At 42.2% G+C, this 16,976-nt stretch overlaps 1 protein-coding gene and 1 long non-coding RNA gene across 6 annotated transcripts in view; one reads left to right on the forward strand and one right to left on the reverse strand.

Annotated features, from left to right (window-relative positions):
* ASB15 (ankyrin repeat and SOCS box containing 15) overlaps nucleotides 1-11,844 on the forward strand; it is a 40,846-nt gene extending 29,002 nt beyond the window's left edge. For 2 of the 3 annotated variants that reach the window (XM_072147018.1, XM_072147019.1), the window contains 7 exons: nucleotides 1-132; nucleotides 507-665; nucleotides 4,982-5,227; nucleotides 6,248-6,419; nucleotides 6,553-7,120; nucleotides 9,185-9,338; nucleotides 11,197-11,844. In XM_072147018.1, the coding sequence (XP_072003119.1) occupies nucleotides 1-132; nucleotides 507-665; nucleotides 4,982-5,227; nucleotides 6,248-6,419; nucleotides 6,553-7,120; nucleotides 9,185-9,338; nucleotides 11,197-11,372 (1,607 nt within the window). In that variant the 3' untranslated portion in view covers nucleotides 11,373-11,844. The remainder of the gene's footprint in view (nucleotides 133-506; nucleotides 666-4,981; nucleotides 5,228-6,247; nucleotides 6,420-6,552; nucleotides 7,121-9,184; nucleotides 9,339-11,196) is intronic. The other variant, XM_072147020.1, reaches the window with a different exon arrangement.
* Nucleotides 2-16,976, reverse strand: part of LOC140126950 (uncharacterized) — a 24,993-nt gene continuing 8,018 nt past the window's right edge. For 2 of the 3 annotated variants that reach the window (XR_011854930.1, XR_011854931.1), the window contains exons 2-3: nucleotides 15,620-15,752; nucleotides 2-140 (exon numbers count right to left, since the gene is read on the reverse strand). This is a non-coding gene — a long non-coding RNA (uncharacterized lncRNA). Of the gene's footprint in view, nucleotides 141-15,619; nucleotides 15,756-16,976 lie in introns of all 3 variants that reach the window. The other variant, XR_011854929.1, reaches the window with a different exon arrangement.

Genomic DNA, 16,976 nt, shown 5'->3' on the forward strand with positions numbered 1-16,976 from the left:
GGGAGATTACTGAACTGCAGAAATATATGCAGTATAAGTATGCACTTGATGAAGCTGATGAAAAAGGTTGGTTTCCTCTCCATGAAGCCGTTGTCCAGCCAGTCTGTCAAATAACAGAAATCGTCCTTGATGGTAAGTTTCTACAAAATACAGATGTAAAAAATAAACCCTAATCATATGTATTTCCCCCACATGAGCACCACTTTCATCTCTGAATTCAACTTCCTTACCATCTCCTTCTCCCTGCTGTAAGATCTTACCAGAAGCTTGGTACTGCTCTTACTCAGAGGAGAGGGGATGAATTGTGCTATGAGATCACATACACTGGTGCACAAAAGCATTTAAAGTCCAGCTACAATCCTGAAATATGAATTCATACAAAAATGTATGGTTACATAGTTTTCCAGGGCCATCTTATGTCTTTGTGAACCTTAACTTGGAAGTTTGATGGACTCTCTCTTCTTCTTCATCTTCTTTTGAGTTGTGTAATTTTTGAATTCCTACAGCTTTACATAAAACACAGTGTGAGCAGAAGACAAATGATGGAGAGACCCCACTGACCCTTGCAGTAAAGTCTGGAATAATTGAAAATGTCAAGGTGCTTCTTGAGAAGGGAGTTTGGCCAAACAACAAGAATAGTAGGGGTGAATCACCTCTTCTTATTGGTAAGATTATCGTTTTATGTTTACTTTTGTTTGTGAAAGATATAGCTTATTTTCACCTTTAGGACACAAGCCAATTTTTCCGATCTGACATGTGACATCCGATATGTGATTATAACTGTAAAATGCTTAAACTTAGCCAAGCGATTTTCAGATTGTTCTTTCATGACATGTTGTATTTCATGTTAGTCGGGTAATATTTTGAGTGATTATTTATGAAAAAAATGAAAATTTGGTAAACAATTTATAAATATTTTAAAATGTTATGCTCATCAGACAGTTGTTCTAACCACCCAAAAAATCATTTTTTTTAGAACATTATGAGGCTTATAAAAAAAACAACCTTAAATTGGTAGCACAGTAAAGCTTCGGACTAAACATAAATGATAATACACTGACCCTATCTATGTAAAATAGCAGGCCTCTCTACATACTTCAACGAAACTCATAAATACCCAGGAGAGCAAATTATGTGTGTAATATTTAAAAATAATCAAATTTTATTAAAGACAAGTTTAAAATGTACAAAAATATAAAAAGTCCCAGAGATAAACCCCAAACAGAAAGAAATGACTCCCCAGACAGACTGGCAAAAAACACTATGATATATAGCCACAAATAATAACAAGTGTTGAGTTAATGCAAGAAGTAATAACCCCTACATGTATAGTAGCCACAAGCCGTGAGACTACTTCACATACAGGAACATATAAATGTAAAAGTAATATGGCTACTTCCACAATAATGAGGCACCCTTTCTGCCGTTTCACCAACATGATATACAACATGTCGACAAAAAATTATCTGAAAATCACTTGGGTTTTTGGTGTGCAACTTTATTGGGGATGTACAATGCGTGGAGTGTACAGATTAGGGATACATTAAAACGAACATATGGGGGACGTATATACGGCCGGCGTACATACGGTGTTTATACATCCCCCATACACCACAATGGCCTCACTGCGCCATATGGGAGCGGCGCGGTACAACACACGTGCGGCACTGTACCGTTCCATAGCCCGTAGAAAGATAGGACATATCCTATCTTTCGACGGAATACGGCACCAGGCCCTATGTTACTCTATGGAGAGGGGTAGGGGTGAGCGGCGCTCTCCCGCTCCTCCTCTCTGTGGCGGGCATACGTTGTGTGAATGTAGCCTTAATGTAATTAGTATTCAGCATATAAACCTCAGATTGGGAACAACACACAACCTCCTACTGAAACTTGTGAGATCAAAACACATTGAGGTCTGTAACCTACACCATAGACACCTTTCCTTTGCTAAGTGGGCGATGGTTAATGTTGAAGTGTGAGCCGCAATTAGGTGGTAATCCTGGTTCCCACAGTTTACTTATAGAGACATATTTACCACTTGCCATTTTTACCTTCGATTTAAATATAAATATAACAATTTCTTTAGCCAAAAGACTTTTCTGGTGGTTATAATCAGATATGGTATAGTTTTAACCCTTTCACGACCCGTGACGTAATAGCACGTCACGGGTCGGCCGCGGGTGCATGGAGAGGGCTCACGCGCTGAGCCCTCTCCATAGCCGGTAAGTCTTTGCTGCATATTGCAGCAAAGGCTTACCGGTAACACCCGCGATCGGTGCTAGCACCGATCGCGGGTGTTTTCACCTCGATCGCCGCCGGCAATGCTGCCCACGCGCCGCCATCTTTTCGAGGATCGCCGCTCCCCGTGACGTCATCGGGGAGCGGCGATCCGTCGCCATGGTAACCTCGGGTCTCGCGAAGACCCGAGGCTACTTCAGGTTAACCCATGCATTACAATGTGCTATCAGCACATTGTAATGTATGAGTAGTAAAATCCCCATATACTGCCATACTGTAGTATGGCAGTATATGATAGGATCGTGCAGACCCCCTAGGGCAGTGATGGCTAACCTATGGCACTGGTGCCAGAGGTGGCACTCAGAGCCGTTTCTGTGGGCACCCAGGCCATCACCATCAGATGACTCCAGGTATCTTCCTGCAGTCCCAGACAGCCCAGGACTTGCTGTGCACAGAGCTATTTTAAAGTGACAGCTGTACCTGGGACTATTTTCTGCTTTATTGGTGTCCTCAGGGGCTGGTATCAATGAAAACTGTGACAGAGAATGGAGTATAAATCACAAATTAAATTTCTGTGTTGGCACTTTGCGATAAATAAGCGGATCTTTGTTGTAGTTTGGGCACTCGGTCTCTAAAAGGTTCGCCATCACTGCCCTAGGGTTAAAGTACCCTAGGGAGTCTGAAAAGTACTAAAAATAAAAATAAAAAAAAGTTTAAAAAAAAAAAAATTATAATAAAAAACCCTAAAAACTCAAATCACCCCCCTTTCCCTAGAACTGATATAAATATAAATAAACAGTAAAAATCATAAACACATTAGGTATCGCCACGTCCAAAAATGCCCGATCTATCAAAATATGATAACGGTTTTTCACTGCGTTTAATCCCGTAACGGAAAATCGCCCCAAAGTCGAAAATGGCACTTTTTTTGTCATTTAAAAAAATTAAAAAATTCTATAAAAAGTGATCACAAGGTCGAACAGTCCTAAAATTGATAACATTGTAAATGTCATCAAAATCCGCAAAAAACTACACCACCCACAGCTCAGTACACCAAAGTATAAAAAAGTTATTAGCGCCAGAAGATGGCAAAATCCCCCAAAAAAATTTTGTACAGGAGGTTTTAATTTTTTTAAATGTATGAAAACATTATAAAACCTATACAAATTTGGTATCCCCGTAATCGTACCGACCCAAAGAATAAAGTAGACATGTCATTTGGGGCGCACAGTGAAATCCGTAAGATCCAAGCCCACAAGAAGGCGGCACAAATGCGTTTTTTTACCAATTTCACTGCATTTGGAATTTTTTTCCCGCTTCCTAGTACATGGCATGGAATATTCAATACCATCTCTATGAAGTGCAATTTGTTACGCAGAAAATAAGCCATCACACAGCTCTGTACATGGAAAAATAAAAAAGTTATGGATTTTTGATCATGGGGAGTAAAAAATGAAAATGAAAAAACGAAAAAGGGCCAGGTCCTGAAAGGGTTAAGGTGAAGCTTGGGTCAGATCCATAATTGAGCATGAGGCCCCTTCCACACTTGTGAGTGTGATGCGCTGAACACGCATCACACTCGCAGCGAGGGCTGGCTGGATCAAACACTGCAAACTGGAACTGAACTCAGCATTTCAGTTCAGTTCTGGTTTGCAGCGTTTGGACCGGGAGATGCAGGCAGTGAGTTCAGCGCATCACACTCGCAAGTGTGGAAGGGGCCGAAGGGTTTATGTGTCAGCAGTGATACCATCTGTGTGTTTCCCTGTGAATATTCCCTATTTATTTCTTAGGATGTAGTTTTGGATAGCATTTTATCTTCTGTTATTTGAACATTTTTTTGTAATAAAATATTAATATTTTTATGGATCAGGTTATTTTGGTTATATGGATCTATTATTTTATTGTACGGGTTGTTTTTCACAGATGTAGTGATACCAAATATGTGGCGTTTGCATGGCGAATTTCTTATTTTATGAGATTTTTTTCTATTGAATAGGACACTTTTATTTTTTATTGTTTTTATATTTTAACTTTTTTTACAGTTTTTATTTGATCCACTATAGGACTATTGGATTGTTTAACAGTCCAATAAAGTTATGATTCTGAACTGTTCCCCTGTGTAATTACTCTTTTCTTACCCTTTTATTTAAAGAATCTTCCCACCAGCATGTAGCTTTGCACATGCACATAAACTAGCGAATGTTATAGTATTCTTCACATTTTATTATATGCACTGTTATATTGTTCATACCTACTACTGTCAGTTTTATGAAAACATTTTGGGGCACATTTACTTACCCATCCGGAGTTGTTCACCGAGAGTGCATTATCTGACAAGAATGCACTGTGCCGCCCACAACATTTTTTGGCTCAATGATTTTGAGATTGTGTTTGTATACTGTTTACTAACAAAGTCCAATGATTCAGGAGAATCACAGCAATCTCTAACTGTTACAAGTTTTTAAATGCTTGAATCTTTGTAGAAAACAAATGTATGTGCAAGCAGTTTGCACATTTTTTCCGTTGCAAAGTCAGACAGAAAACTGGTGCAAACACTATGATAAATGTCAATATTTTATGTGGCTGCTCTCCGTATTTACCATATAACAATATAGATTTAGGTGTAGTAGTATATTGAAGAATTTATTTAGGTAAATAACTACTTAATTCTACTAGAATTACTAGTCATTCACCTGAAAGGTTTTTTTACTTTAAAAACATATTCACAATATCTTATTTTCAGCTACAAGGATAGGAAGTCATGACATGGTGTCACTTTTGATCAGTTACAACTGTACCATTAACCAACCCTGTGTGAAAAGATGGTCGGCAATGCATGAAGCTGCAAAACAGGGATACAAAAGTATTGTGTCTTTACTTTTAAAAAATGGTGGAAATGTCAGCCTTAGAGATGGATTTGGAGTGACACCACTAGGAGTTGCTGCTGAATTTGGTCACTGTGACGTACTGGAACAACTGATACATAAAGGTATGTAAAAGTATTTTTAACATAATGGGGCACATTTACTTACTTGTCCGAATCACGATCTGCGAGGTGCATTCCCCGAAGATCCTGCACTGTGCCGCGATCCACGTAGATCCTGTGCCTGATATCCTGCACGTGTCGCTTCCCCCTCAGGTCCGCCGGAGTTCACCTTCTCCGGACCTGATCGGGGAAGCGGCACACTCAGCAAGTCGTGCTCACGATGTAAGTGAATCGCGGCACAGTGTTTGGGATCTCCTACGGACGGATAAGTAAATGTGCCCCACTGTGTGCCTTAAAATGTGCACCATGATTTTGTTGCAATATTACATAATGAACTGTTCCAAATAATAGAAGGCATTAAGTTAGTCTAGACAGTGAAATCACAGAATGGTGCGATTTGATTTTGCCCATCAGATATACTATACTCCTGTTTTGTTATTTAAAGTAAACCTGTCACAAGTAATGTCATTTTTAGTTGGTGACAGGTTCCAATAGCCTATGCTTTGCTGATTTTAAAAGTGGCTTTGTCAGCATTCTGAATACTGCCACTACTTTATAAAGTAGAAAAATTAGTAAAATTAGTAGTAAAATTTTATTTCGCATTACTTGTCTCCCTCCCAGAAGCGTGTGGTGAGTCTCACAGTAGGGTGGGAAGGGGGTCAGGGTGCAGCTGTAGCAACTTGCCTGTGTCTCAGTCTCCTCAATGATTTCTACCTCTTCTTTAAGAAGATTACTTTAAGAAGACAGTATTGAAGACTTTTCTTGGCAGGATTGGGTATTGCTTAGAGATGGGGTGGTCCCAAGTCCACATAGAAACATAGGCCACGCTGTGCCCTAAAGTAGGACAAACCGTGTTCCTAAAAATGTGCATGTGCATCAAAAGTTTGGTGCATTATTACGGAATGAACTGACACTACAAATAGAAGATATATAGTTAGTCTAGACAGTATTTAACACAGTTTCTTTTCGGTTTAGTTTTCTTCTGTTCTCAGTTATCTAATTATATTGAAAAAAATATTCTAGGTGGAGACATCAGTGCAGAAGCAGATGATGGCTCCACAGTGCTCTCTGACGCTGCTGCTGGGGGAAATCCAGACTGCATTGCTCTCCTTTTGGAATATGGGGCCAGTGGAAACATGCCAGATAAAGAGGGTTATCTTCCCATACACAGAGCAGCTTATGGAGGACATTACCTGTGAGTATTTCTTTTTTGAGGATACTGATGTGGTTAAGTTTAGTGTTTAGGTGTGAACATAGCGTTACTTAGTACTGTTAGAAATATGCACTTTTATGGGTGTAACATTCACATGGTTTTTATTTTCCTTTAGTGCATTAAGATATCTTATCCCGGTGACATCACAACATGCAATTAAAAAAAGTGGATTAAGTCCTGTTCATTCTGCAGCGGATGGACAAAGCGTCCAGTGCTTGGAACTACTCATTGAGAATGGCTTTGATGTGAATGACCTCCTAGCTGAACATTTATCTGAAAATTATGGTGATAAAAGGTTGACTGCATTGTTTTTTGCAGTGTCCAATAAAGATGTTTTATGCACAGAGATGCTATTAAAAGCTGGTGCTAATCCGAATTTAGACCCTCTGAACTGTCTTCTAGTTGCTGCCCGATCAGGAAGTCATGAAATTGTTCGACTTCTATTAGTTCATAACGCCAACGTCAACTGCTACTTCATGCTCGTGAATGACACTCATTTTCCAAGTGCAATACAGTATGCCCTCAGTGATGAAATCATGCTACGGATGTTGTTAAATAATGGATACCAGGTTGAGAGGTGCTTTGACTGCTTGCATGGGGACATGTACGGTGGATCATTTGTATGGGCAACCTCTGAAGAAGTTCTGCCTGGTTGGACATCAACTGTCATAAAGGACACCCATGTGAGTAGCCTTATGCCCCTTTCAAACTTGTGTTGCAAATCACATCAGAGGGCGAAGCGTGAAAAACATACGTTTTTACCTGCGATTCTCATCAGTTCTGATCATTTTTGATTTATGCAAATGGTCTGATTACTTATGACCAGTATTTCAGTTTTTCATGTTTAACAAATTAGCAAAAATATGTACATTTCTGTTTTTGTCAAGATGGGGTGCAGAGTGTAAATTGATGTGAAAAAAATAACTTTTTTGATCTTACCAATGGGATGCAATGAACAAAGGCCCACATTTATCAGAACTAGTGCAGCGGTCTGCACTATGTGCAGTTTGCCTGTGGAGTGTGCAGCAGATTAATCAAAACCGGTGCACCCTGCTCTGCTCAGGAAGTGTGCACCATTTTTTTTATGCACTTTGTTCATGCTACAAAATTGTGGTGCAGACAGAATTGTGGCGCACACCAGTGAACGTGGTGCAAACTCCAACTAAGCTCTAACACCGCCCTTTAGCTGCACATTTTTCAGGCTTGTCGGACACAGTGCAGCTATGTGACAAACCTGGTGCAAACACTTTATAAACACATGTGCAAGCAGTTTTCATCTGAATACTTTCTGTATCCACTGTATATTATGTAATTATGAGTATGTAGAAGGTGGGTAGTCAGGTAGCTCCATCTTCTAATTCAGTGATTAAACTAGGGCATATTCAACTGACATGGTTTGGTCCTTTGGTCCGAATACTGCCAGGAGTCCATGCATCCCTGTAGGACAGCAGTGCCATACTTTAATCACAGTTTCAGTTCAGGGAAGCATATATACTCAAGTCAAGAAAGAAAACAGTGTACTCACCTTCTTAACCCCACCCCCACCCAAAAGTCCTCTTCTATCCATCACGGCCCCCCGCATCGGCTCCGTGTCCCTGCTCGGTCCATCACAGGCATTATGATGTCAGCCGTGCGCTGACATTCTAGTTTGTGCGCAGGCATCGGCACACACTATGATGTCGGAGAGTGGCCTACGTCATGGTGCCTGTGGGGCTGGCTATATATTGGGGGACAGGGGCTGGCAGGCTATATACTGGGGGGCAGGGACTGGAAGGCTATATATTGGGGGCAGGGGCTGGCAGGCTATATACTACAGGGGCTGGCAGGCTATATACTGGGGGGCAGGGGCTGACAGGCTATATACTAAGGGGCTGGCAGGGTATATACTGGGGGGCTGGCAGGCTATATACTGGGGGAGTGGCATGCTATATACTGGGGGCAGGGACTGGGAGGCTATATACTACAAGGGCTGGCAGGCTATATACTAGGGGGCTGGCAGGCTATATACTGGGGGTCAGGGGCAGGCCGGCTATATACTACAGGGGCTGGCATATTATATATACTGGGGAGCTGGCATTCTATATACTAGGGGACTGGCAAGGTATATACCTGGGGGACTGGCAGGCTATGTACTACAGAGGGTGTGAGGCTATTTACTAGGGGACTGGCAGGCTATATCCTACAGGGGCTGGCAGGCTATACACTTCAGTGGCTGGCGGGCTATATACTACAGGAGCTGGCAGGCTATATACTACAGGGGCTGGCTGGCCATATACTACAGGGGCGGGCAGGCTATATATTACAGGGGGCTGGCTATATACTACAGGGGGCTGGCTGGCTATATACTACAGGGAGCTGGCAATATACTACAGGGTCTGGCAGGCTATATACTGGGGGGTTGTGACCAATGCATTTCCCACCCTCGGCTTATACTCGAGTCAATATGTTTTTTGTGTTAAATTAGGGGTCTCGGCTTATACTCGGGTCGGTTATACTCGAGTATATAAGGTAAGTAAGATGTGTGGACTTTCATTCCATGAAATCTGGCCATCACACAGTTTGCAGTTCAAAAACCAAACGCTTTTGTGTGTTTTACTCTCCTCTTAAAAGATATTAAAATTTCTTGTAATCATGTGTACTATTACCATAATGTTTGATGTAAAGTTAAATGTCTTATACCACTTTGTTACTGAATATAATTAATTGTAGTAGTTATTGCTGACATTTTCTGGTATACTTTCTTTCAGTTTTGCGATTTCATCACAGTGTCATGGATGAGGCATCTGGTTGGGAAAGTTATTCGAGTTTTAGTAGATTACATGGATTATGTTCCAATTTGTACAAAATTGAAATCTGTTCTTGAAACACAAAATGAATGGACTGAGATTCAGGAAATTATAGGTAAATACATTATTTATTATCAGTGTTTCACATTATTGCTAAGTAAAGTATCCTAAGCTGTGCTAGAACAAGGGATTTGGTGCCCTAGACAGAAAAGCAAAATTGAGCCCCCACCTACTGTAAACCTGTAGCAAAAACGCGGTAGTATTAGATAACTGATAACGAGAGGAAAAATGAAATGAATCCTCCCCACCATTAAAAATAACAAAAAAAGAAATCTAAGAGGCCAACGGCTATGGGATCATCTACAAATTGGCATATCAGCAGCTGCAGCCTTCTGATACATTCAGTGTGCAGCTGCATGCAGTGCAGTTTTACACCACGTCCTTCTTGGCTTAGAATTGTGCTTGAGGCTACATTCACATGGATGTATGCCCTTATGGAGGTACACTGGAGAGGACCCCTCCCCTCTCCATAGAAAATAATGCGGCATGACTGTTCTTAAAGCCAAAGATGGTGCATGCTCTATCTTTTTTGTGGCCATGGCTTGGAACGGTGAGCACTTGTTGTTCTCATCATACCAAGCCCAGGCACAATAGCCGTCTAAGGGGGGTGTTATACGTTGCCCCGACGGTCATGTGAATGCACTCTTTGTCTGCGACAGTTCCTAGCGAAGGCTATAGTGCGTAGGCCAATTACGCCAACAATAACATCCCCCTTCACATCCATCCACGTGGGGAAATGGTTGTAATTCCAGGCCGTACAATCTCTGATATATCTGGCCCTATGTGCTCCTTTTTTATGTTACATTATTCCCATGGGTTATGATTTCTTTTTATGAACTAGATGACACCTTTAACTACATACTACTTGTTCCACATAAATTATTAGGCTAATAGTCCCTTCACCAGAAGCCTATTTATGTATGTGCTGTCTCTAACAGCACTGCTTGCTTCTATGAAATAAGCTGTTTCTTGTAACTAAAGCCCATAGACACATTGCTCATATTGAGCAATATGTTCTCAAATTCAGAAGCAACCCTAGGTTGCTCTAAAGCCTCATGATTTCAATAATGTCCTTACATGCTCTGCAAAGAGAAATTAGAAAAGTTCAGAGAAGAAATAATCTGCCTCTTTAATGCATGTCTGAATCTACTGGTAACAATAATTTAATAAGCCATTAGGTCACTGTTACCATTTATCTCTATATGGAAAAACAAGCAAATCCATAGGACATAAGTTCCCTGCTAATTTGTGGCAAAATAAAAATAGTTTAAAGGACATCTACCATCTTATATACCTGCACAGCTGTCTGGATACCAGCCGGGTTTAATTGCAAAGCTGCACTGGTCTGCAGGTTATATACTGGGTGGGCAGGGCTGCAGGCTATATACTGGGTGGGCAAGGCTGCAGGTTATATACTGGGTGGGCGGGGCTGCAGGCTGTATACTGGAGAGATGCAGGGGCTGCAGGCTATATACTGGGGGGGCAGGGGTTGCAGGCTGTATACTGGGGGGGCAAGGGTTTCAGGCTGTATACTGGGGGCAGGGGCTGCAGGCGATATACTGGGGGGCAGGGGCTGCAGGATATATATTGGGGGGCAAAGGTCTGGCTGTATTCTGGGGGCAAAGGGCTGGCTGTACACTGGGGGCATGAGCTGGCTTATACTCGAGTTAATAGGTTTTCCCAGTTTTTTGTGTTAAAATTAGGAGTCTCGGCTTATACTCGAGTCAGCTTATACCCGATTATAAACAGTACCTCCTCCATGTAGAAAAAAATTCTAAACTTTTTTAAAGTTAAACATTAAATTGATACTTGTAAAAATTAACAATTTATCAATATCAATTGATTTGATTTGTTGTATAGCTGGCAATTATAGAAAATAAAATATAATTGATTTTGCTCCCATTTATTTTTAGGCAACCCTCGACCACTGAAGCATTTGTGCCGACTAAAACTACATAAACATTTTGGTTGGGAGAGATTACAAAACCTGTCATCTGTGAAATGTGTTCATCTCCCTCCTCTCCTGAAGTCCTATTTATTGTACAAAGAATATGATTTATATGGGAAGGGGTTGCACCTCGATACATAATCAACTAGAAGCAAGTTTACAAGTTAATGCTTGATGACTCCTTGGACATTTTTGGGAATTTTATATCACATGTATTAGGGGCAAATTATTTTCTAGTACCAGAAAATAAAAAAAAATTCTGTTGCCAAGATACTAATGTGAGCAGAAACTGAGTGGATCACTCAAATTATTCATTAAAAAGAAAGCCCTTTATTCCATTTCTCCTGAGTAATGAATTTATAGATTTTTTTTAAAAACAATTGATTTTCTTTTAAACATGAGAATACAAATACACAAATCATCAGTGGTGAACACTTACCTTTTCACATCGCATCATACAATCAGCAATTGTACACAGTTGTTCATAGCCGCCTTATAGAAAACATCATTAATCTTGCTAGTTCAATTGTACAATGCTAACAGTACAACAGAAATATTCAATGAGGGTTTCTACTGTGGTACATAAAAAACAATTTGTAAAGTAACATTTAATAAAACAACAACATTTACAGTTTGTCTAACATTATTTTAATTCAACCTAAGCCCTTATGCTCTTAGGATCGGCAAATCTATTATTCATGAAAGTGCGATCTGTGTGACCATATTTCCCATTGTTTTTGGAAGGTACTGATTTTATTGGTTTGAAAGGCTATTGCCTGTCAGAGCAGGGAGTCTGTGGACCCTCTGGACCACCGCGGAAGGTGGTCCTAGCCGACCTGGGACCGGAGTCTAAGTGGAAACCCGGTGTTCACCAGAGCCCGCTGCAGCAAGTCCATCCCACCAGGTCGTTCCACAGGTGCGACTAGCCCGCAGTGGCTGCCAAGGTAGCAATACAGCTGATACCACATCACATCACATCAGGAATCGCAGGAGCTGGCACAGAGGAACACAGGACCACAGGGATGGACTGGTACACAGGAACGGACTGGCAAACAGGAACGCAGGACCACGGGAACGGACTGGCACACAGGAACGACAGGGACGCAGGAACGTCAGGGACGCAGGAATCACAGGGACGCAGGAATCACAGGGGAGCTTTCTCTTCATGGGAAGACTTGAAGATCCAGCAAGGGTCACAGGAAGAGGCAGAACTTATAACAGGCCAGCGCCAATTACCAGCGTGCTGGCCCTTTAAATCTGAGCGAGCTGGCGCAAGCGCGCCCTAGGAGACGGGGACGCGCGCGCCGAGCCGTGGGAGCAGGAGAGGACATCGCTGGAGCCAGGGAAGGTATGCAGAGCGGAGCTCCGGGGGAACGCTGAGGGGCACGGGAGCGCCCGCAATCGGAGACAGAGATCGCGGGAGTACCCGTGACAGTCCCCCCCCTCGGCCTCCCTCTCTTCTTCTTGGTCCCAAGAAACCTCTGGAGGAGAGTCCGATCAAAGATGTTTTCTTCAGGCTCCCAGGATCTCTGCTCAGGCCCGAACCCCTTCCAATCTGCAAGAAAGAACCGCTTACCCCTCACGATCTTCATGTCCAGAACCTCCTTAACTTCGTAGACATCTGGGGAATCCGCCACAGGAGCAGGAGGAGGGGATTGCTGGGAAAAGCGGTTCAAGATGACTGGCTTCAGGAGGGAGACATGGAAGGAGTTCGGGATGCGCATTGATGGTGGAAGGTGGAGCTTGTAGGCCACTTGATTGATGCGCTTGATTACCTCAAAGGGACCGAGAAATCGGGGACCAAGTTTGTAACTGGGTATCTTAAGCCAGATGTATTTGGAGGACAACCATACTTTGTCACCAGGAGAGAAGACAGGAGGAGCTCAACGTTTCTTATCAGCCTGAAATTTGGTACGGTTCGTAGAAGGGACTGGCGGGTCTGGTCCCAAATAGACTTGAGGTCCTGCACCAAATCCTCTACTGCAGGGACATCAGAGGAAGTAGACAGTGGGAGAGGCGGGCGAGGAATGTGTCCATAGACCACAAAGAACGGTGCTGAGCCAGTAGACCCCGAATCCAGGGAATTGTAGGAGAACTCAGCCCAAGGTAGTAGATCAGCCCAGTTGTCCTGACGGGCTGAGACAAAGTGACGAAGGTAGCAGCCCAAAGTCTGGTTCACCCTCTCCACTTGACCATTAGACTGCGGGTGGTATGCAGAAGAAAAGTCTAAATTGACCCGCAGGTGGTTACACAAAGAACGCCAGAACCTTGACACAAACTGGACTCCTCGATCGGACACGATGTGAAGCGGCAGCCGGAAGATGTGTCTGAAGAAGCTGTGGGGAAGACGGAAGACCTGGAAGGGAAACAAAATGGGTCATCTTTGAAAACCGGTCCATCACCACCCAGGCACCCAGGAGACAGGCACCCAGATGACAGTACAGCCCGAGGGACCATGGGCGACTGGGTATCGGCAACGGCAGTAACAGTCCAGCCGGTTTGAGGCGAGAGGCTTTGTTGCGGGCACAGGAAGAGCAGGATCCCACAAACTCCCCAACCTCCTTGACCAGGTCTGGCCACCAGTAGTAGCGGGAGATGAGGGCCACAGTGCGCTGCACCCCAGGAAGCCCAGCCACATGAGAAGAATGTCCCCAAGATAATATCCTTTTCCGGAGAGCAGGTCTAACATATGTCTTGCCAGGAGGTAGCTACCGAAGATCAACTGGAGCTGCAACAACAAGCTGGTCCGGAGAAATTATGTGCCAAGGAACTGGTTCTTCTCCAACCACATCCGAAGCCCGGGACAGGGCATCAGCCTTAACATTCTTGTCAGCCGGACGAAAATGGATAAGCAGATCCATTTTATTTTACTATAATTTTACTAAGTTTTATTGCTGTTTTAGCTCCTATCACTCCCTAGGTTGCTCAATGCAATATCCCAGGGTGTGAGGGGGTGCTCTTTAAGAAGACACATTATGATCCATCTAGTTCTGTGAGGTGACAATGTGGTTAGATTATCAGGGTACAGGTGTATATACACTTTCATCTGGCTTCTGACATTGTACTAACACACTAACACATAGAGAGAGATGAGACAGATCAGAGATGAAAGATGCATGAGATTACACATAGGCTGACAGACAGATGCTGGCTGACAGACTTATACACAATTACACTGTGAGCTCTGCTACATCTCTGTTCTCACAGGTATGTGCTTGCCCCCCTTCTCCCAGATCACTTATCTCCTTGTAGTTTGCAGCTCCTCCCTCTTCAAAATGTGCTGACGGGAAGTGATCAATGTTAGCTCCGTGCAGGGGGCTTGGCTACAGGCTCATAGCCGAAAGACACAGACATCTCAGCAAGCACGGCTGTCACACACAAATCCAAGATGGCGGCCTGACCCTAAAGTCAGAAGTTACAGGGTCGTGTCTAGGGGCAACTGAAATTGTGTACAGCAGGACTGATAGAAACAGGTTGGACTTATATCTGTGATATGCTGTATTTTTGTTAATAACATTGAATTAGAGAATGTGTTATTTTGTTATACTGAGTACATATAAGAAACTTTAGGGTCGGGCTGCCATCTTGGAGTTCTGTATGACAGCTGTGCTTGCTGAAATTTATGTCTCTCTCTGCTGTGTGCATGGAACTCACTCACTGATACACTTCCTGTCAGCACATGGTGAGCAGAGAGGAGCTGCAAACTACAAGGAGATAAGTGATCTGGGGGTATGGGGAGGCAGGCACATATCTGTAAGAACAGAGATGTAGCAGAGCTCACAGTGTAATGTGTGTTAATGTCTGTCAGTCTCTGTCTGTCAGCCTATGTGTAATCTCATGCATCTCTGAACTGTCACATATCTCTTTCTATGTGTTAGCACAATGTCAGAAGCCAGATGAAAGTGCATATACACCTGTACCCTGATAATGTAACCACACTGTCTTCTCACAGAACTAGATGGATTATAATGTGTCTGCTCAGAGAGGCCCCACCTACACCCTGGGATTTTGCACTGAGCAGCCTATGGAGTGATAGCAGCTAAAACAGAAATAATACTGATTAACATTGTAAAGTAAGGGGTTAAAATTATCTTTATTGTGTAAACATCACTAGGGGATTGAGATGTGAGAATTTTCTTTCATGGCTAAACCCCTTTAAGTAACAGAAAGTCCTGATCAGTGTCCTTGGTGAGCTCTCCCTGTTCTTCCAGACTAAATATACTTATCAATCATCTGCTTTATGAGACATATGTACTGACAGACATCCCACAGGACCCTGTTCCCCAATCTACAAACTTACATACCTTTGAGTCAATGGCATCATACTTTACATTTTACAATGAATATCCTGATCATTTATTTTTTTGTGTGATTCTAACAATACTTACTAGAAGGTGTTGTAGTCATCTATGGGCAAACAGCATGCAGTCTGTAGCTCTGTGTATTAGGATTCTTTATGTAGAAGCTTCAACTCTTCTGGATCATTGTCTGTGTGGTTTTTCTACCATATTGTAGTTTCTTCTGCTGATGAAAAAGTGGGAAATAACCATTAAATAGTCTTACCTCTTAGGTCACATTCACCTTTCCTTTAGATCTTCAGTTATTTCCTTCATTTATTGTCAAACAAAACCATGTGAGGCTGCATATACGGAACGGGTGCTACTCTTTCCAGTAGCTATACAGAAGATAGGTATAAGAGAAAGATTGGCACCTGGTATGTGTGTTAAATCACTTATGGTTTTAGCTCAAAATACCTGAAGGAAATAACTAAAGACCATACAAACATGTAAACTGACCTTAAAGCACATAAGACCCTTTTTTAAAGTCCTTTAGGAACCAGTGTGTTAATGAGTTCAGTAAGTGCTTCTAGCACCATTCCTTTGCTATTAGAACAATTGTACCAATTGTACCAAATCTACGTACCAAACGTAGGCTAGCCCCACTTGCTCACAATTTAGAATTGAATAGGGTAACTGAAAGATTCTTAAATCAATAATTACCATAGGAAGGTATTGTAAGCTATTCCTTCTTCCGATTCTGTGTAAAAGACACCACTGTGATCATATCAGAATGGTTCTATAAATTGTTAAATTAGTTTCCAGAAATGAGACCCTTTCCCAGAACATCCAGTTGTCTTTATGCATTATTAAAACTCTCTAAGCCATTTGAGATCATTGTGTCCTCGAAATGTACAGCAACATGGAAGATAAAACATGATGTTCTGTCTCCATGTACAAAGTACGCACAAAGCTTTAAAAGAGATTCACATTTCTATTCAAATAAAACTTACTCACAAGTCCTTCTAATACCCTGTTTCTCCGAAAAGAAGATCTACACCAAAGATAATACATGGCATAATTTTTCAGGATTTTTTTGTATGCTTGAAATATAAGCCATAATTACAATTCATTAAAAAACTGCGTGCAGACAGCTATATACATACAAATCTTAAATAGCATATAGCAAAACAAACACAGTGGACTCTTCATCAAGGAAAACAGTCTAGATGGTGGGCGATTCAATCAGCCAATCTATATGTGTGTATGTAAACTGGGGGCCCATGTAGTATTTTCAGGCTTTTTTCATGGAATGTAGCCCCCACAGGCAAACTAAGTAAGTTATCTATTAATGTATGTTTAATAGAGGTGGATTATAAGGTTGTAATGTGCTAGTCCAAAAGAACACACATTACTCCAGCTCACCTAGATCCTTGGCGTCACCAGTGAGTGCACGGACCCACCCCGC

This window comes from Engystomops pustulosus, chromosome 4 (assembly GCF_040894005.1).
Source record: "Engystomops pustulosus chromosome 4, aEngPut4.maternal, whole genome shotgun sequence".
Taxonomy (NCBI): Eukaryota; Metazoa; Chordata; class Amphibia; order Anura; family Leptodactylidae; genus Engystomops; species Engystomops pustulosus.